The sequence below is a fragment of the Ictidomys tridecemlineatus genome, chromosome 7, assembly GCF_052094955.1.
Source record: "Ictidomys tridecemlineatus isolate mIctTri1 chromosome 7, mIctTri1.hap1, whole genome shotgun sequence".
In the NCBI taxonomy this organism is placed as follows: Eukaryota; Metazoa; Chordata; class Mammalia; order Rodentia; family Sciuridae; genus Ictidomys; species Ictidomys tridecemlineatus.
Window position 1 is genome coordinate 32,041,041 of NC_135483.1, and position 22,385 is coordinate 32,063,425.

The following is a 22,385-nucleotide window of genomic DNA, read 5'->3' on the forward strand; positions in this document are numbered from 1 at the left end:
CAGGTTGTTGGGTGAGCACTGAAGTTGCTTCCTTTTCTCCAGAGAATGGAAAACATTTTTGGAGTTCTGATCATTTGATTATTTTGCCAGATGATACAAGATTTCTTAATTATAATTTTGTAACATTTATTTTCTCCTTTTTTTTCCGGGGGAGGATCTTAAAGCAGACAAATCAGGAGCAGATACAGGTAAAGTCTTATATGTATTCACCAAAAGGATATCTTAAAATTTAACATTTACTATGCCCTAAGCATTGTGCTTGGGTTTGCAGTGGCACAGGGGAAATAATCTTGATTTTGGAATGAGAAAAACTGTTTCAAGCGATTTCTTTGCTATCTTTTCGGGTAATTTAATCTCTATGAGTCTTATTTTCTTATCTATAAAATATGATTAATATTTATGTCACAAGATCGTTATGGACTAAAGAGAGATAACCAGTAGGACAGTATATAATAAAATAATTTATCGTTGCTTATAAAGGCTACCGATAAATCTAACAAGAGATAAGACCCTGGGCAAGCATCTAAAAAAAACAAGGCAGATGGTGTGCTGCACCAGTGTCACTATAGACATGTTTACAAGTGTCAAGGGGTTCTAAGGGAAGAAGGGTCACATTTGTTGGGAGCTGGGGGGGGGGTGTTAGGGAAATTAGGGAGTACCCAAGGATCCCTCTTTCCAGCATCCGACCCCAAGGTCCGCTCCAACCCAGCGCTGGAGTCCTGCAGACGCCCGCCCCCGCCGCGAGATGTCACACAGCTTCCCCGCCCGACTGGAACTGCTCCACACTATCCTAGCTCTGCTCATCCCCCGCACCTTAAGCGTGGGCGTCAGATCCAGCTCCCCAGCCCGCGTTCATTTCCACCCACCACCTATCCGCGACCCTTTGCCCGGTGCCGCCATCCCGCACTAACTGGTGACACCCTCAGCCCGCGCGGATCCCAAAGCCGGGACAGGACGGGATGGCGGGTAGGGAGGGAAAGGAACTCCCAAGTTCCCAGCCTCCAACCACCTACTCTTCCCCCACACGTGGCCACCTTCACCCTCCCAACTCCGCCCCGCCCCACCCGCGTGGCCCGCGAGGTGGGCTCCGACAGCGACGGAGCTCCGCTCAGGGGCCCGCTTTCCAGCTCCGGGGAAACCAGCAACCGGCGTTCGCGCGCTCGCTCATCGATTGGCACTGCCTCACTCCTCGGGCTCCAGTCGCGGGGAAAACGGACCCGGGACTCGTAAAGTCCAGCGGAGCGCGGGGCGGGAACCAAGGCAGGCGGGCCAGGGGATTGCCGATTGCACGGATGAGCGCGGGTGCCGACTCGCGCTCCGTCTGGCGGGAGGCGGCGCCCGCTACCCAGTGCGGCTCGAGGCCCGAGCCCGGTGATCGCCGCCCCCTCGCCTCGCGCCAGCGCGCGCGCTGCCTGCCCCTACCCCGGGGAAGGCTGCTCCTCGCGGGGATCTCGCGCCGCCCGGGGTGCGAACGGGCGCGCGGCTTAGGGAGTGAGCGCGCGCGGGCGGCTACAGCCCCTCCTCCCCTCCCCCTCCCGCCGCCGCGGAGAGCGCAGGGAGCAGCCCGGGGCTCGGCGGCGGCAGCGGCGTCTGGCCCCAGCTCCTCCTCCTCCTCCATCTCCTGGCTCCCTCCATCTGCCGTGGTTATGGCCCGTCGCTGGAGCACAAAAGAGTCTCCGCGGTGGAGGTCTGCGTTGGTCTGGCTGTTCCTCGCTGGGGTGTATGGTAAGTGTCCGCGTCCCTCGTTCCGTGTTGACCGAACAAAGCTGGGGCGACCCGGGGCCCCGAGGCCTCCAAGACGGGGTTTTCCCGGGAGACCCGCGGGGAGACCCCGGCCGCTGGCAGGACAAAGACCGGAGACGGGGGACGGAACGGGGGGATGCGGCGCGAGGACTGTCCCCACACGGAGATGCTTTCCCCTACCTCGAGCCCCTCGGGGTGTGGGCCAGGGGCTGGGGGTCCCGGCCGGGGGGCCTGGTGGAGTCAGGGGGTGCGGCGGACTTGCCGACCTGAGCAGGAGGGCCCCGGCGCCGGCTCCTCGCGCGCTCGCAGCCGCGGCACAGTCCACACACACAAAGGTGTACGACTGTGAGAAAGAAGGGGAGGTCGCCGCCGGCGGGACGGTCCTGCCACCCCCTGCCCTTCCTGGGTCTGGAAGTTCTCTCCCCGGAGATGTTGCCACCCCACCGATTCCTTTAGTGTCTGTGGGAAAGCAAGCACCCCGCCGCTTTCTTCCTGCCCCTCCACCTCGAGGGCCCGAGGCTCCGTGGGTCCCGGGCGTGTAGGAGCCTGTGGGTTCGCCGGGAGGAGCACGCGGGAGAAGGCCAGAAAATAGTTTCCAGCCCCTTCTCCGTCTTTCCCTCTTAGGGCGTGCAAGTCTGCTGAGTCGTAGCACAATTGTCATTTCATCCGTCATCGTCCGCTACTGTTGTCACTGCCTTGTTCTAGTCTTGTAGATCCGTGGAGTTAGGGATACCCTTTCAGGTTAAGCGAGGGCTGAAACTGTGAAGTCCTGGTGTGTGTCAGGACTGTGTTTTACATTGCGTTGGGGGTCAGAACAAGATCCAAGTGGAATTAATTGGAGGGGACATTCTTCGGTTGAGAGATTTGAGTTCCACCTCTGACTTCACTGTCCTTAGTTCATCAGTTAAACGCATTGATAGGTAGTTTCAGAGAAAACAGTCAACCTTTTCTTTTTGGAGTATCGCTTTGACTTCTCCAGAAGAAAATAATTATGTTATCATTTTTTTTTTTTGGTAAATTTTACTTATAAAAAGTCTAAGGTTGGGCTGGGGTTATAGCTCAGCTTGCATAGCATGCGTGAGACTCTGGGTTCGATCCCCAGCACCACATAAAAATAAAAACATAAAGTCATTATGTTCATCTACAACTAAAAACAATTTTTTTTTAATTTAAGTTTTTTGCCATAAACTAATTTGACTACTATAATGGTGGGTGGTGAAGGGGTTCAGTCGATATGTATTTCAAGAGCAAGTATCATCTCTTTTGAAAGCATTTATCTGTGGCATTGAATGTGTTGATAACTTTTAAAACCTGAGAAATTACACTACGTGAAAAAAAAATGTGGTGAACCTAAATTGGAGCCAACAAATAGTCTTTTCAGTGTAATTCACGATGTGTTTTTTCCCTTTCCCGAGTCATATATTATTTTTGTTTCTGGGAAGAAGGTAGTTTGGTCCACAAATGATGTAGTAATTGTTAATGATGTGCTTTTGTGGGTCCAGAAAACCCAGTGTATGACTTTGGATTGTTAGTTGCATGAAGTAGCTGTAATCCCTGCTTGCCTGGTTACTTGTGGGTTTGGGTCTACACCAAAGATCAATAAGCTATTATGTTGCTTCTTCTAGCCTGAAGGTGGGTATGGATGTGTTCTAAGTTTGGAGTAATGGCCCAGGAGATAGAAGAAAGTGAGTGGAATCTTTAATCTAGGGTGATTAGGAATGTCCAGCTGTCTATGTGCTGCACTATAATCAGAAGTGAATTCCTGTGATGTTTGATCAGACTAGATAAATAAATGGACTCTTCTTTTAATAAAACCTGCATCATTACTGTTTGAACTAAAAGTCTTTTGCCTCTATGGATAAGAGGTTGTGAACCCTATAATTTGTCTTTTTTTTTTAAAGAGAGAGTGGGGGGGGCACAGAGAGAGAGAGAGAGAGAATTTTAACATTTATTTATTTTTTCTTAGTTCTCAGCGGACACAACATCTTTGTTGGTATGTGGTGCTGAGGATCGAACCCGGGCCGCACGCACACCAGGCGAGCGCGCTACCGCTTGAGCCACATCCCCAGCCCCCTATAATTTGTCTTGGTGTGTTTTTTATACTTGCATACAAAGTGGCTTTCTGGTAGATGATTCTCAGAGGTTTATCATTTGGGAATTTGTGTTGAGGGAGGAATGGTTAATAATCAAAGACTGAAACTCCTTATTCAAATAGTGTGGGACCACATAATTACACTAGCAGGTTATGCTAAAGGTTGATGTCTCAAGCCACAATAAATTTCAAAGTGTAAGTAAAAAGGAGGTATTGAGCCAGATAGAACTTTGTATCAGCAGAGATTAAAGGAATCCTTCATCTGCAACTGAGGAAATTCTCTGTTTAGCTCTCTGTGTATTTTGTCTCCAACCAAATGTGGGTTTATATCAATAAAAAAAGTTACAATAATATAACAGTAGTAGGAGATATGCTTCCATAACAATAATAAGATTTGGGTGACTGGAATATGTAGTTGTGATGAATAATAGATGCATCCTGAAAAAGAGTCACCACCTTAAGCCTCTTAGAACAGATGTTAGCTGTGACTTTCGAAAGCCCCCTTATACAGTCAGAAAGTGTTTTTGTTTTTTAAAGTGACTTCAAAAATAATTAGGAAATGCTGTCACAATGAGGAATATTCCGCGTCATTCTTAATATAGATCTGGTGAAGAAAAGGAGGTTTATTGGCTAGTGTTAGGGAATTTCAATATTAATTTTTTACAGTGTGATTAATATTTATTAATTGCAACATTAAAGTTTCCAATTTGGTGCCTTGAAACTTTGAATCATTTTATGTATCTTTATAAAAAGTATCCTTATTTGGAGTTTTTACTCTTCATATAACCATCTTTCACTATGATATGTGACTAGTATGTTTTAAAATTATATTTCTGGATTCCAAAATCTTATTTGAAACTCTAAATTGTGTGAATTGCACTATGTAGTTTTTACAATAGCCTACAGTTAATGTTTTCTAGGAGTAATTGTCCAAGTACCAGCAATTATCTTTTGGGAACTTATATAGCTTCACTGCATTGAAAGTGCCTAAGAGGAGGAGAAAGTGAAGGTTGACCTCTGCAGCAGTTCAAAGTTTGAAGGGATGAAAGTAGTGGCGACTGTGAGCTGGGCATTGTCCTAGGCCTACCATCAGAGGAGAGAGTAGTTTTTTTGTGACTTCCAGTCATAAGAAACTGTTGGTCTTGCTCATCTCCCAAACCACAATTTAGTTGTGGCAGTTGCTTTGCTTTATCCTTTCTGCTTCTCTTTGTCTCCCAAATCAATGTTTTCTGACTTTGACTAAAACCCACTCTTAGAATACAATTTACATTGTTTTTGATATATATATATATATATATCTACAGAGACAGAGAGAGAGAACAAAACAAAGTTTATGAAAATAATACCTATACTACCAGTGGTACACCCAGATATTTTCTATATATTCTACCTCCCTCCCACTGTTCTTTTCCTTATTTGCTTGTTTGGACTCACTAATTTTGGACCCACTAATAAATTATAATCCTTAGTTTGATGAAAACTGCCCTAGATGAAGTCTTAAGATGTAATTTAGAAAGTTTGTTTTGGTTTTACAATATCTCTGAAGAGTTGCAGATGGTTAGTTTTTGGTTATCTGTTGCCAAAGCATTCTGTAGTGGTCAGAACTCTTTCTGATGTACACCGACTGACCCATGATAAAATTCATTTTTTAACTGATTTTCAACTTATTGTAACTAAGAGTTTTTATTGCACTGTTCTAGATATTGTGGTAATATACAGTATTCTTTTTCTCTTGCATTCTGTGTCTAATGGATGAATCTTTTCCCATGAATTGTGTGGAACATTCAGCAGCACTTTAAAAATTTCCAATTGAAAGATAGACTAGAAGTTCCAATTTTAGAAAGGTTGTAGAAATAACTGGAACAAAAGAAAAAAAGTCTAAGCCAGATAGCAATTACTTCTAAAGAAGTCAAACTTGATTACATAAAATATGTTGAATAAAACTGAATTAATTGCTTAACATAAACTCTTCCTTGAGTTCAGAATCTAAATTATATCCATATCCTAGTGAGAATACAAAGGGAGACAGTATGTTCCACAACATTGAGGGTGGTTATCAGGCAAAAAGTGTTGAATGACCACTTTTAGAGAGCTAGTAATGTTCCAGGAAGAGTACGGAAGAGATTTGAATGATGTAGGGTAAATGATTTGGAAGGTTCCTAGAAAGTAAAATTGGTGAAGAAAGCATAAGAAGGACGTTAAACTGAAAAGTGAACAGCAGTTGAAGAAAATATTGATTTTAAATTTTGTACATAGAAATTTAAAGTGTATCAAGAATTTAAGGGATTGGGGAGAACTGTTGTTTCTGATCCGATGTGTTTTATTATTGCTTTTTGTGCTTATTGTATTTTGTTTTTGTTTTTTTCTTAAATTTTATCAGTGATATTAACAATTTAAAGAAAAAAGTAAAAAAGGAGGCCAATATATTAAAAGTTGGATGAGATTTATATAAGTTTAAGCAAATAGAAAATGTTTTGACTTTAGATTTTTAGATTATTGTTCCTCATCTTGGTGCAAGTCTTTATTTGTATGAAGGTTGTTCTAAATTTAGGAATTGAAGTAAACCTGATGATCTCTAATTTCTAAGGTTACCTTTCCATTCTGTTTCTTTCCTTTTTTCCTCAACCCTCATTCCTCCCTTTTTAAGAGAGAGACATAAATAGATGTACATTACTTATCCCCATTTTCTAAGATTTAGGATTAGATTTTGTAAATACATGTTATCAATCTGTTCAGGTGCATGTCATTCTTTTTTAAGTAGATGCAAATATATATATATAGTTTCCACACAGGAATAATTTAGGGAATTCTCATTAAGCTATAGAAGGGAGAAAAGGCACCTAACATTTATTAAGTTTATTATAGCATTTACCAAGTTAAGATACTGTACTCAGTCTTTACTTATTGATAATTTTCAGTAGGTCTCATTTAGCAATCGTAGGGGCATTTACTCCTTTTTAATAAAAGAGAAAATGGAAACTCAGAAAAGTTGTGGCTTAACTGAGATCAAACCTCTAGGAAGTACTAGAGTCAGTATTACAACCTAATCCTGTCTCTTCACTATTAATCCATTTAACAAATACTGGCTGAGCATTTGCTTTTGTGTGGTACTGTGTTAGGTACACAACGATGGACATATGTTATGGTTTGGATGTGAGATGCTCCCCCTCCCCAAAGCTCATTTGTGAGACAATCCAAGATGGGTCAGAGGAAAAATGATTGGATTGTGAGAGTCTTAACCCAATCAGTGAGTTAATCCCCTAAAGTGGTAGGGTGTGGCTGGAGGAGGTGGGAATTAGGATGGCTTTGACATTGGTATTTGTATCTGAAGGGTGTTAGGTAACCTGTCCCAAGGATTGTCCCTCCCTACAGGGAGTTGTTAATTAAGTCCACTGTCCTGCCCAGTTCACTCCACCTTGGCTCCTCCAGCCTATCTGCTTCTCACCTTTCCAACATCCCACTGAGCATCTCCTGGGCCTAGTTATATACATAGAAAGGAGAGACATAAGGGGGAAGAGAACAGTAGAACAAAGGAAGCTTAGAACATGTAAAGAGGCAGAACACCCTCACTGCTTGGGATACTAGGATACCAGCTGTGGCCCCTTCTCCCTCCTGGGAGAAGTCTATGTTACCCTTTTTTAAATAAACCTTGCTTTATATGCTTGGAAAAAAAAAAAAAAGGTGGAGTCCCTCTCTGCTGCCTGATCACCATGACATGGCTCTTCCCTCTGTCACACTGTTGGGCCACATTCAGCCTCGCCTGGAGAAATGGAGCTGGCCTTCTATGGACTTAGACCTCGGAAACTGTGAGCCCTCAAATAAACTCTTCCTCCTCTACAGTTGTTCTGGTCAGAGCCTACAGCAAAAACGCTGACTAAAACAACGTAGTTTCTGTCCTCGTGATGTTTACAGTCCAGTCAATGAGTTGTAATAAATTCTCTAGCAGAAACAAAGAGCAGACAGTAAATAATAGTAATTAGGAGAAGACTTCTTTGCCAGCATACATTTATAAGACCTAAAGGACACCTAACCATGTTATAGTTGGAGTAAGAGAACCTTGCATAAGATTTGAAAGGCCCAGGATCAGCAAAGAACTGATGAAAGAGCTGATGTGTTACCAGTAAATTAATAAAATCTCTGTACCTGGATAATAGTGGTCCTTAAGGGACAGGATGAGGTTAGAATGCTGTGCAGAAACTGAGGGCTTTGAAAATCATGGTAGAATTTGGATTTTATTTTAAGTATTAACTATTGAAGAGGTTGAGGTGATATATTGTGATTTGTGTTTTGAAATACATTTATTGTTACGGTGTAGAATATTGTGAAATAGGCAAGACTAGGAAAGGCATAGTTAGGAAATTTTGTTTGTAATCCAGGAGTTTGGACCAAGGATTTGCTCTATTGATAGGGAAAAAAGATACTTCCTCTTTGTCACAGGAGGGAAAGAGGGAAATATTTGTGTAAGTGTCCTTAGGTCTGGGGTTGGGAAGGTGGATATTACATCTGATAGTTCTATTTCCTCAAAGTAATGTGACATGAGGTGACTTGTTGAGAGTGAGGAAGAGAACTGAGAGGTTGAGGGAGATTTTGTGTGTGCACGTGCGCGCGCACGTGTGTGTCTTCAGTATAGTAGAAAAGTTTGGAACCTTAGAAGCTAAGTTTCTGTTATTTATTCTAGAAAAGAAAAGATTAAGAAAACCTAATGCAAGAAGGGATAGCGTGGTGAGTAGTTGTACAACAGATAACAAGAAGGTATGAGGAGTTAAGGTACAGAAAGAGAAACTGAGAAGGGTCCTGGGGGGAACTTAACTCTCATAGCGCTATATTTTTTGTCTGCTTGAGGAATGTCTCTAGTAAGAAGCAAAGGGGAGAACAAAAACTAGATTTCAGGAATATTTTTGCCCAAGTTAAATGCTTTGAATTTGCTTCATGTTTTTGGAAGTCAAGAATATATTAGTAGAAAAGTGAATTTCAGAACACATTTAGAAGAACAAAGTGACCTTTTACATTTTTTTTAACCTGGATTGTATACCTTTTAGAAGATAGAACTTTAGAAGGTCTCAAAACTTAAAAGTAAATGAATCTGACATAATAGTTTTATAGTTTTCCTCTTAAATATTTGATAACTTGCTTCTTCATTAGTACTAATGCGAAGAAGTGAACTTGTTTTACACTGATGTACTTACCACGAAGGAGAGACTACCTTTAATTCATTTACATTTTAGTTTTTAGAAATGAAAAATAGTGTTAATATTTTAATATTAGAATTAAGTGGAACATGTAAAATGTTTAGTAACTGGAATTTACCTTTTCAAATATGAGGAAGAGTAAGCCTTTCATCTGACAGCTTCATCAATAGTTAAAGCATTTTTTCAGGTTTTAAGTGCCTATGTCAGAGAAAATATGCAGAAAAATAAGATGAATCTTTGTATCTGAAACATTCTGAAATATAATCCAATTTCTTTTTTTAAATATATTTTTTAGTTGTCAATGAATCTTTTATTTTTTATTTATATGTGGCACTGAGGATCAAACTCAGCCACATGCATGCCAGGCAAACAGTGTACCACTGAGCCAAAACTTCTTGGAATTGTTACTATCTATTCTCATGACACTAAAATTTTTACTAATAGTTAGAATGCAGAATGTCTTTCCAAAATAATGCTGTGATTAATCCTCAAAATAAATGTGAAGTGTAGGTATTATTAGAAGAAACCAAATCTTTGAGAGTAATGATTTTGTGTACAGTTCTTTCCTCTTCTGCTTTCTCTTCTTGTAGAGTGCCATTATTGTGGGGTTTTTTGTTTTGTTGTTTTCTCTTCATTGTTGTGATGGCTGCTAAACTAGTCTTGTCTCTATTCTTGGACTGATTCAGTCACCTCATACCTAACAGCAGCCAGGCAACATCTAAAGTATAATTCTGATTTTGTAGCTTTCTTTGGTAAAAGCCAACAGTAGTTTCCTATTCTTAAAATACCAATATAACTCACCAGAGCCTTCATGATTGTCAGGCTTTTACTTTTCTGTCTTATCTTGTGTCACTGCCCTTCATAGCTCTCATAGCTTTCTTTCCTCCTCCCTCACACAACCTTCCTGCTATACTGTAGGGTTCTCCTGACTCCTGGCCTTTGCACACACTGTGTCCTCTGCCTGGTTTATCTTCCTTCCTGCATTACTTTCTTCACTAGGCTAACTCCTGTCGATCACTTGGCTTTCCTTCAGATGTTGTCCCCTTGGAAAAGTCTTTCTTGGTTACTCAAAGCTAGGGAAACATCTGTTTAATAATGTAAGTCTCAAATGTAAATCATTACCTTTAGTTTTAAATTTTCCAATAGCCACACTAAAAACACAGATGAAATTAATTTAATAATATATTTAACCCAGAATATCTAAACTTCTATCATTTTAACATGCAATCAATAGAAAATAATTATTAATGACATATTCTGAATTAAGTTTTTCATGCTGAGTCTTCACAATCTTGTGTAAATTTTATATTTACAGCTCATCTTAATTAAAGTAGTCATGTTTTGAATGATCTGTAGTCACTTTGAAAAGCAGTGTCTATTAAAGCTGAATAACAACCCTGGTGTCCCAACAGTGCTGCTTCTAGGTATGCACTCAGCAGAAGAAGGTATGCAGTGTGGGTGCCAAATGATATGTACAAGAATATTCTAGCCTCAACTATTTGTTGTAGTCCCGGACTAAAACAACCCATGATGTACATCAATGGTAGAATGGATAAATAAATTATGGTATGTTAGCATAAAGGAATATAGTACAGCAGTATTTCAAACTGGTAGATCTCAGGATTCCACAGTTGTTGGGGAATCCAAAAAATGTTTGTTTGTTTTTTTAAATGGGGGATATATGTGCATTGACAAGATCAGAAATTAAAATTGAGAAATTATTAAGATATTAATTCATCTAAAATGACAGTAAGAAACCCATTACATGTTACTATAAATAACATGTTAAATAAAAATTATAAAATGAAAATAGCTATATTTTCCAAAACAAACCAAAAAAATCTAATGAGTGGAATTGTTTTACATTTATGCACCTTACTGTAGAGCTAGAGTTATGTGTGTGAAACATATACCTATGCCAGACAATATTTACTGAATAAGTAGATTCATTTACCCATAACTGGCGTAAATTACATTCATGTGATTCCTAGTGTTGAAACATTTTTGATTTTATGAAAGTTCCAAACCAAGATGGTAATGATACATTTGAATCAGCTAGATACATTTACTAATATTTGTTAGACTTTGCATTTATATTGATGAGATCAGTTTATAGTCAGTTTTGTTGATTTTGATGATTAGGAGCAGTATAAAAGATTTTAGTGTTCTCTATTATTATTAGTAAAAGAGTTGTGTTTGTTCGTGAATAGTGTAAATACTATAGTAGGAAAATAAAGATGAATAGTTTTGTATTAATAAGAGCTGATGAGAGAAATGTTTTCATTCCTAGTGTGGTTAAACTATTTCACTGAGTGCAGTAATAGAGATGAGCCTTCAATAAGTAAATCCTAACCTGTGAACAGGCCTTAGGAATATATTAATAAGTCAGTAAATACCTTAGTGTGGAGATGGCTTGGTCCCATGGTAAGTGAAACTCACATATGAAAGGCAGGAACTGTTGGGCCGGGGATGGAAATACTAAATGTGAATTGAACTCAAGTCAGGGGGTTAAAAGTCTCTTAAATCACCTCAGTGTACCTGTTTTATATATTTGATGCTGAATGGCACACTTTCCTTAAGTATAAAACATCCAGTTTTCTCTCTAGCATTAGTATAGAGTTTCTTTGAGCACCAGATAAGATGGTTGGCTGTAGTTAGGACCCATAAGAAAAATACAAATGAGTATAGATAAATTTGAAGAGATTTGTTTAGAATTCAATTTCACATTACTTTTTCCCTCAAATTATAATGAGGAATGTTTGATTTTTTTAAGTAAATTGTATATATACAATTGTATAATTGTATATATTTATAGGATACAGTGATAATCTAATGATTAAATCAAGGTAATTAACATTTTCATTTCCTTAAAACATTTGTCATTTCTTTGTGTTGGGAACCTACAAACTCTTTTAGTTCTTTATAAAATATATAATAAACTCTTGTGAATTGTAGTCACCTTTCTGTGCTATAGAGTACTAGATCTTCTTTCTTCTATATAACTAAATTTTGGTACCGTTATCCAACCTCTCTCTAGAGTATTTTATTTGATTGGTGTTTATGGGTGGATTAGAGAGAATTAGAATCAGAGTGCTTGATTTAGCTCTACTTTGTATTTTATTGTTTTATTTTTATTCTCTGATTTAAGTACGGATCTAATTAGCTATAGTAAATATATGATGTTATGTTTCTTGAAGGTTTAGAAGAACTCTAAAAGTTTAGTACATGTGCATGATGACTTTGGAGGAATAACTATTTTTTCAGATTCTTCTTTGAGTCAATTTCGTTAATTTATGTTTTCCTAGAATGTTCTTAATTCACCTGTATTTCTATATTTGCTTTAAAGCTATAAATAATAGTATCTTTAAAATATTTTCTACATCTATATTTATTTCCTTTGCCATTCTTTATACCCATCTGTTTGTTTTTTTCTTCAAAAGACTTATCACAGGTTTCTCTATTTTAGATGTTTTCAGAGAACCAGTTCTTGGTTCAGTTACATGGTGTATTGATTTCCTTGTTTCCTATTTTATTAACTTCTGTTACTCTTTTAATTTGATTCTTAAAAATTTTTGTTTAAAAATTTTACAGAAACTTGAATTTTTTACCCTTTTAATGTAAAGTTCTGTTGATGTTAACATTATACAGATTCACGTAGTTACCACCAAATTCAAGATACAAAACAGCTCAGAAATGTTCCTCCTGCTATTCCTTTATGATTAATTACATCCTCTGCCTACCCAAAGTAATCCTTGATAATCATTGATGGGTTTATTACCATAGTTTTGTCTTTTTGAGGATGCTGTATAAATAGAATTGCATGATATATAACTATTTGAGACTGGAGCTTTTACTCAGTGTAATGTCTTTGAGATTCATCCACATTGTTGCTTAACTCAATAGTTTATTCCTTTTTGTTGTTAAACAATATGCCATTGTATGAGTGTACCTCAGTTTTACTAGTTCATTTCATAGATATTTGAGTTGTTTTCAGTTTGGGACTATTATATATAAATCTGCTGTAAACATTCTTGTACAGGTTTGTGAGTGGAAAGTTTTTATTTCTGTAGGTTAAATATTTAGAAGTAGAATTGCTGTGTCCTAAGTTTTATGTATGGATTGCTTTTAGAAGACACTACCAAACTGTTTTCCAGAGTGGTTGTTAACAGTTTGCATTCTTACCAGCAATGTGTGAGAGTTCCACTTGCTGTGGATCTTCACCAACTCTTGGTATATTCTCAATATTTTTTTTTTGTCATTCTAAAATTTATGTAGTGATACTTCCTGAATTGAATTTGCATTTTTAAAAATGAACAATAATATTAAACGTCTTTTCACATACATTTTGCCCTCTTAACTGAAGTGTTCACGTTCATTACCCATCTTTAATTGGGTTGTTTTTTACTGTTGAGTTTTGAGAAGACGTAAATGTTTTTTTCCTCTCTTAATCTGTATCTTAACTTTTTTTTTTTTCTAGATATACCTGCAGAGCAGAAAATTGATAAAGTTGATAAAGTTGAATTTAACAAATTTTTTTGAATTATGGTTTTTGGTGTTATTTCTAAGAACTGTATGCTTAACCCCAGATTAGAAAGGTATTTTTAAAATTTTTTTCCTAAAAGTTTCAGAATTTTATGCTATATATTTAGATCTAAGGTCCATTTTTATTTATCTTTTTGTAAGGTGTGTGGCTTATTGTAAAGGCTCTGTTTTTGCATATTCATACTATTTGTTGAAATGATTAATTATCCTTTCTCCATTGAGCTGCCTCTGTTCCTTTGTCAAAGAGCAAGTAGCCATATTGCATGGGTCTATTTCTGGGCTCCCCATTCAGTTCTGTTGTTCTGTATGAATCCTTTGCCATTACCATAGTCTTCATTTTTGTAGCTTTATACTAAAAGTCTTTAAATTGGGTAGTATAATCTCTTTAATTTCATTCTTTGTCCGAATTTCCTAACTATTCTAATTCCTTTCCTTTCTGTATACATTTTAGAATCAGCTTGTCTTTATCTGAAAACTCAAGCTGGGATTTTGAATGGTATTGTGTTTTACAGTTGACTTTGAGAAGAATCAACATCTTCATTATGTTATGTTTTCTAATCCATGAATGCAAGATTGATCTCTTCAAGCTTTTAATTTCTTTTATTAGTGTTTTATAGTTTTGTCATATAGATCCTCTGTGTGTGTGTGTGTGTGTGTGTGTGTGTGTGTGTGTGTGTATACATCTGTGTATTTACATATATATTCATTTCTTTTGGGGGCAGATATTGAAAATGATGTTACTTTAAAATTTTGGTTTTCAGTTGTTCTTTTCTTGTGTATATGAAATGTGATAGCTCACTTACTAATTCTGTGAGTTTTTGTTTAAATTTCTCTGGGATTTCCTGTATAGTTATTTCATCCATTAATATGAACAGTGCTGTTTTTGTCTTTCCAGAATATATGCCTGCTGGCCTGGCTGCCCTCTCTCACTTTCTTTTTCCACATATAGCCTTGGCTAAGACTTTTTAAATGCTAAGTAAAGTTGGAGTGGTGAGAATGCTTACCTGTTTTCCACCATGGGGGTATGGGATTCAGTTTCTACCATTAAGTATATTAGTTGCAAGGTTTTCATAGATGCCCTTCATCAAGTTGAAGAAGTTCCTTCCTATACCTAGTGTGCTGAAAGTTTTTATCATAAGCAAATGTTGTATTTTTAAAAGTTTTTTTTCCTATGTCTACTGATGTCATTATGTGACTTTTCTTTTTAGATTGTTACATAGTGAATTGCATTGATTAATTTTTTTTTAATATTTAACTTTTCATTCTCAGGATAAGCCAATTGGTTATGGTGTAATATGCTTTCTTTAAAAAGTATAAAAACTTTGTACATTGAACTTCAACTTTTAAAATTGTACAATTAAGTTGATTTTAGTATATCCATATTTGTTCAACCATCACAACTAATTTCAGAATATTTGCCTCAGCACAAAAGGAAACCCTATATGTGGCATAGTGACTCTGTTCTTTCCCTCTAGCCCTTGGCAATCAGGAATCAACTTTGTGATGCTATAATATAAATGCCTATTTTAGACATTTCTTATCAATGTAATCATATAATATGGGGTCTTTTGTGTCTGACTTCTTTACCTGGCATAATATTTACATGATTCATTCATATTATAGTATAATTCAGTACGTCATTCTTCTATTGGCCTAATAATATTCCAATCTCTGGCAAAGGCACATTTTATCTGTTCATCAATTGACAGGCATTTGGGTAGTTTCTACTTTTTAGCTAACGTTGTTGTGAATATTTATGTACCAAGATTTTTGTGTCAGTTTATATTTTCATTTGTCTTTGGTATATACAGGGCAGTGGAATTCCTAATTCATAGGGTAACTTTTATGTTTACCTTTTGGAAGAATTCCAAACTTTTCCAAATGTAACAGTGTTATTTTACATTCTACCTAGCACTGTGTTGAAGGTTATGTTTCTCCACAATCTTACTAACGCTTTGTTTTCTCTTTTTTATTATATTCATCCTAAAGGGTATGAAGCGGTATGGCATTGTGGTTTTGATTTGCATTTCCCTAATATATAATGATGTTGAGGTTTTTTACAAGTGTTGTTTGACTCTGTGTGTGTGTGTGTGTGTGTGTGTGTGTATTCTTTAGAAAAATATTCATTCAAATCATTTGCTCATTTCTTAACTGGTTAAATTGTCTTTTTGTTGTTGAGTTGTGAGAGTTGTACAGATGTGTGTGTATACTGGAGTTTTTTTGTTTGTTTTGGTACTGGGGATTGAACCCAGGAGTACTTTGTACTTTACCACTTTGCTGCATCCCAAGTTCTTTTTATTTTTTATGTTGAGACAGGGTCTCATCTCATTGAGTTGGTTAGGGTCTCACTAAGATGATGAGGCTGTCCTCAAAATTGGGATCCTCCTGCCCCAGCTTCCTGAGTTGCTGGGGTTATAGGCATGTGCCACTATGCCTAGCTGAGCTGTAGATATCAATCCTTTTCTCCTGTTCTGGAGTTTTCCTTTTCATTCTTGATGGTGTCCTTCAAGGCACAAGTGTTTTCAATTTTGATATAATTACAATTTATCTGTATTTTATTTTGTTCCTTGTACTTTTTGTGCCATATCTTAAGAATTCATTTTCTAGTCCAAAGTCAGGAAGGTTTTCTCCTGTTTTCTTTTTAAGAATTTTATAATTTAGCCCTTATATTAGGTCTACAATCCATTTTGATCTATTTCTTAAAATATGGTATGAGATAGGGGTCAACTTATTGGTCTGTATGTGACTTCCTGTTGTTCCATTATTTGTTGAAAATTATTCCACATTTAATTTTCCTGATATTTTTGTTGAAAAATCAACTGACTGTAATTGTGAGAGTTTAACTTCCAGCTGTCAATTTTATTTCATTGAGATAGATATCTATATAGAGATTATATGCATCTTTCTCTCTTTCTTTCTTTCATTAACTTATCAAATTAAATATCTTTCTCTCATTTACTTATCATAACAACGTCAGCATAGATACTACTATTATATCCGCTTTACAGATATGAAAACTGAGGCACAGAGAAGTTAGTATCTTAGCCTCAGTCAAATAATGAGTAAATAAATCGGAGAATGATGATTTGAACCCATGTGGCATGGTCCCAGAATCTATGCTCTTAATCATAATGCCATACTGCTTGTAGCAGGGCAGCTTTATAAGCAAGCTGATTCATTCCTTCTGCATTTACTTTGTTTTTAATTTGTTACTAGAACTTATCTTCTGATGATACTTCTGATATATGAGCCAGAGATGCCAGATTATTAATGTTTTTCTGAATTAAATCTGGCTTGCTATTAATTGGGATTTCTAAATGGCAAGATGCTGAGTTATTGAATTTTACATTACCTACCCTTAAGGTTTGTTGTAAGGCAATTAAATAACTTATGCAAATACTTTCAGCATCAAATATTAATTTTATTCCTTGCTCAGTAGATGGACAAAAGGCAATTTATAGAAATAGTAATTGGAGAGCTAATAAAATTAGAAACAAAGATTAACTGCAAAAGCAGTCAGAAAAAAGCAAATAAATGCCACCTACCAGTTTAGTAAAGATGTAAAAATCAAACTGTTATATCAAATGTTCAAAAATGATTAATAAAGACATATAAATAAAACTGGCTTGGGCTCAAGGAAATGAGCATTTATACTTGACTAGTAGAAATGATAATCTTTGGTTCATGAGCTTTTTGGTGTATTTAACCTAGCTTGGGCATTTTCCCATATCACTTTCTCTCTATAAATATTTTTCTGTTGTTGAATATTAGATTGTTTTCTTACAATTTTTTTAGCTGCAGATGGACACAATATTTTTATTTATACATTTATTTTTTACGTGGTGCTGAGGATCGAAGCCAGTGTATCATATGTGTGAGGCAAGCAGTCTACCACTGAGCCCCAGCCCCTTCTTACAATTTTTCACATTCATAAATAATTCTATAATTAGCAAAATTGTATTAATTTTTTATTACTTTCCCTATGATTGCATTGTAAAGTAGCATCACTGAATCAAAGGTTGGAATATTTTCAGAGTTCTCAATAAAAATAAAATGATGCCTAATTTTAATTGTGTACTTCTCATATGTTAATTATTGCTCTAAATGCTGTGGTTTTTTTTTTATCAAAACTATGAAAGGGAACCCTATTTTAACTCCCATTTAAATGGGACTTAGTGGACTCCTATTTAAGTACAAGGAATTAAATGATTTTCATATGATCAGAGCTAGGATTTGCTTTCCAGAAAGACTATATTACATATAAGCCTTTGACCATAGATTAAGATGACATATCTTTTTAGCTGGGCATGGTGGCGAATACCTGTAATTCCTGTAGCTTGGGAGGCTGAGGCAGGAGGATTGTGACTTCAAAGCCAGCCTCAGCAACTTAACAAGGCCCTAAACAACTCAGCAAGACCCTGTCTCTTAATAAAATATAAAAAAGGACTGGGGATGTAGCTCAGTGGTTATGCGCCTGGGTTAAATTCCTGGTACCGGAAAAAAATAAAACAAAACAAAAAAGCCACATATCTTTTTATGGCCTCCCCAGTGAAATGTTGCAGTAATAGCACTACAGAGCAGTGAGCACTAGAACAATAAGTATGGTCTCTAAATACCACTTCTTACTGATATGGTCCAAGGTTCATTAGATGAATCACTGATACTAGTCTGAGATAGAAAATGCAAAAGATGAAGCTGAATATTCTGTTGTTTCATAAAACAAAGAAGCTACTACCAAAGACAAGTTGTTTATGCCAAAAGGATTCAAGGGCCAAAATAAAGGAGTTGTTTGCCAAAGATGAAAGAACAGTCAACTGAAATACACTAATACATAAAAACTCCTTGGTTCCTAATGGTAGACTTCAATAAGATACATAACATTTTAACAAAAAATCACTGGATACCAGTGGGTACAATCAATTCATACTCTGAAAATAAGCAGTTATGAGGAAAGAATTGAGTATTTACCCTCCCTTTCTCTGTATGAACTCTATTTTAGGGTAAGCAAATAACATTGTTAAGGCAAAGTTTTAAAATAAATTTTATTGAAACAGCCACTCTCATTTTTGTATTGTTCAGGACTATGGTGGTAGAGTTGAGTGATTAAAACAAATTATTTGGCCCATAGAGCTAAAATATTTCTGATCTTGTCCATTTACAGAAGAAATTTGCTGATGAACAAAGTGAAGTGACACCAAAAGGAAGTGGCATCATAAAAAATGGGCAGCTTTTATAGGACTGATCATCTGACTTTCTGTAACAAGTCAGTGGCATGGAAAATAAGAGCATCATTTGAGAGAAAGAGAGACTTAAATATACCAACCAAATGTAGTGTTGAGATTTTGAGTCTTGTTTCAAATTAGCAAACTCTAAAAAGACATTTTATGAGATGATCAGGAAAATGTGATGATAGGCTGACTATATTAAAAGATACCAAGAATTACTGACTTTAAAGTAATAGCTTTAGGGAAAGGTAAATATATATAGTGCCGTAGGTAAAATGAGATGTGGCATTTACTTTAACATAATTCAAAAAAAAAAGGGCTGAGGATGTGGCTCAAGCGGTAGTGCACTCGCCTGGCATGTGCGGAGCACTGGGTTCAATCCTCAGCACCACATAAAAATAAAATAAAGATGTCCACCGAAAACTGAAATATAAATATTAAAAAATTCTCTCCCCCCTCCTACCTCCCTCCCTCCCCCCCCTCTTTAAAAAAAAAAAAAGGAGCAAAACTACAAGTCAAACCCAAGACTCATAGAGTTTTTGTACCATCATGTCATCATGTACTGTTTATAGTAGATTTCAGTATTCTCTCCTAGGTTGCTTTTAACAGTAATTACCAACACCACCAACCTATCTTTTGAAAATGCCCTCAACCTTTGGATTCTTTGTCATTGTAAGTACACCACTGCTTCTTTCCTATTCCACTGTGTCTGTGTACATCATTAGCAGAGGAGCATCTATCAAGGGTGGGACTTTATCTTCTGCTCTTGGTGGCAGAAGAGCCTTGTATTTTATACTTGATTCTATTCCTTAGTAACTATTAGATTTAGTCTTGTCAGTTTAATTGCTGCATCTCAACTTCCAGGGCCTTAAAATCAGAATTTTAGTTATTCCTGGAATTGTTTTAAGATAAAAGGAAGTATTTTATAAATGAGGAAATCATTAACCAAAATAAGACCTATTTATATTTTGGAAGGTACAGTGAGGGAATTTAGTGTATGGTCTTTGGAATAAGACCAACCTATGCTTGGATATCAGTTTCTATTTGTTAGTTGTGTCACCTTCAGCAAGTTACTACTATAAATTTCTAAAGTTGTAAACTGGTGATAATACCTATGTCAAATATTTACGCTAATAATTAAGCAATTTTGAAAGTAGGTATTATGCCAACAGATACAGAGTAAAGAGCTAAATAATTTTTCCTCTCTTTTCACCTGGGAAAGTACATCTAAATAGCAGAGGTAGTTATATTTACATTAGATCATTTTAAAAAGTTATATGACAAAGGGTAATCCTCAACCTCACATGTGATACTTACATAGGATAATGCTAAATTGTCAGGATGAACTGCAAGATACTATTTTAAGGATGTGTGAAAGAGTAGCTAAGTTATGAGATGAGCTTCAGTAAAGATAAATGGAAAACTAGATGTTGGCTGAGAGGAAAAAGCAGTCATTTAAACATAGTTATTAGGTCTATAGGCTTTTGAGCTCTTAAGAACTTGGGAGTCAAAAATGATGAAAACATGCCTTTTCCTTGGTGTCCTCCTTCCCTGCCCTAAACCAACACATGCTAAACCTAATGCAATGCAGAGTCCTTTACAGTCTAAAGACGGAAGCTGTTCAAGAACTTTAGTCATGTGCAAACTATTTTACATTTTGAAGGACAGTGATAAGAAATCACTCTCTAAAGCCTCTAATGAAAGGGAAGAGTTGGATCTGGATTCTCTTCCCCCTTGTGGCTTTCTAACTTTATTCACTAATAAAGAATGTCTATCTTCTTCTTACACTTGCATCCTTTTCCTTCTGTCCCTTTCCCATCCTAATGAACTATGGCATGAAACCAAATTTTTAATTGTGCAGAGAATGTCTCATGCCCTATTTCAAAATCTGATAATTTGAATCATTAAATCAACAAATGTTTACTGAGATCTCAATCAGAAACTGGAAAATAGTTGCTGGGGAATAGCAAGAAAAGGAGAAAGTAAAAAACAGAAGAAAAGAGTGAACAAAGAAAGGGAAGAGACTTCCTTTGCCCTTATGGCATTCAAAATTTGTTGTGGGAGACTAGCAATTAAATTAATAACTCAAAAAGATAGCAAGGACTGTGGTAAGTTATATGTTCACAATTAGTACTACTATGAATTACTGTGGAAACAAGGAGGACCCTAACTTACCTTGACATGTAGAGATATCTATTTCCTAAGTGCATTAGACTTCTCCAAGCAGAGAGAACATCATGCTCAAAAAAATCAGAATTTCAGAAATTGTACTTCAGCAGTGCTAAACTGGAATATGTACCTGTAAGGGAAAAGAGTAACAAAAGTTAAGGTGATGAGATAATAAAGAGCCTGGTCATGGATGTCTTACAGGTTCTTATGCATAAAATGAGTTGAAACAGTTTATTTTTTAAGATTAACACCAGATGTGCCTTTTAAAAACATCTTTAGTAGCTATGCAAAGAATGAGAAGATTCATGAGAGAGCAGTGAAAAGATCAGACCTGCAAAATCAAAAGCAGAAAAACCAACTTGTAAGCTAGTTTATTTACTCTTACATTCAGGAAATATTTCTTAACTGTGTGATATGAACCAGGCATTATTCTGTGCTTCTGTCCTTTTGGAGCTTACATTTATTGCAAGATACAGGAAAGAAATATCAGGAACATGATGATTAATGAAATAGCAGGAGGACTAAAAAGAATAAAGAGAACTAAACGTATAGAGCTCGAGGGGAAGGAAGAGATGGTAAAGAAGAAATGTGGAGCTGGGCATGGTGGTGCACACCTGTAATGCCAGTAGCTCAGGAGGCTGAGGCAAGAGGATCAAAAGTTCAAAGTCAGACCTTGTCTCAAAATAAAAAATAATAATAATAAAAAAAGGCTGGGATGGCTCAGTGGTTAAGTGCCCTTGGGTTTAATCCCTAGTACAAAAAAAAGAAAAAAAAAAGGAGAAATCTAAATGACATCTACCTTGACAACTGGGAAATGTTGGCATCATTCACCAAGGTTAGGAAATCAAGAGAAGCAGACTTGCACATAATAAGTTTGATAGGGCTAAAAGTTAAGAGTTGCACATAATAATTTTGATAGAGTAGGTAATACTAAGGCAAAAAATACAGTAAGAAGTTAAAAAGAAGTCTTTAGAAATAATAATAGCAGCTCTTTCATAGGGAATTTGTGAAGATGAAATGTACTGAAGCATGGAAATTGCTTAGAACATCATCTGGCACATAGTGTATTGTCATGTTAGCTGCTATTATTATTAATTCAAGATTATGAGTTTTGAACTAGAAAAAAGTTGGCCTAAATCTTGCCAGTACCGCTTACCAATTGTATGGCTTTGAACAAGTTTCTTACTTTAAGTCTTACTTTCTCTGCATATAAAATAAGGATAGCATCTGTTTTACAGTGATTCTGTAAGGATTAGTAATAGTAAATGGAAAGTACCAACTATGATGATTGCCTCAAGGTAAATGCACAATGAATGCTGGGAGTCAGAAATTTGTACCTCTGGAGAAAGGTTTGGATTATAAGTAGAATTTTAAGTAATGTCAACATAGAGAATTGTGAGGAGTAAAAATTTGTTCCCAGGATGT

General features: G+C 36.7%; 1 protein-coding gene across 2 annotated transcripts in view; it reads left to right on the plus strand.

Moving 5' to 3' along the window:
* Positions 1-843: 843 nt before the first annotated feature.
* The window catches only part of Lrp12 (LDL receptor related protein 12), an 83,289-nt gene continuing 61,747 nt past the window's right edge, over positions 844-22,385 (plus strand). Inside the window, exon 1 of one of the 2 annotated variants that reach the window (XM_021724718.3) lies at positions 844-1,725. In XM_021724718.3, the coding sequence (XP_021580393.2) occupies positions 960-1,725 (766 nt within the window). In that variant the 5' untranslated portion in view covers positions 844-959. The remainder of the gene's footprint in view (positions 1,726-22,385) is intronic. The other variant, XM_005316261.4, reaches the window with a different exon arrangement.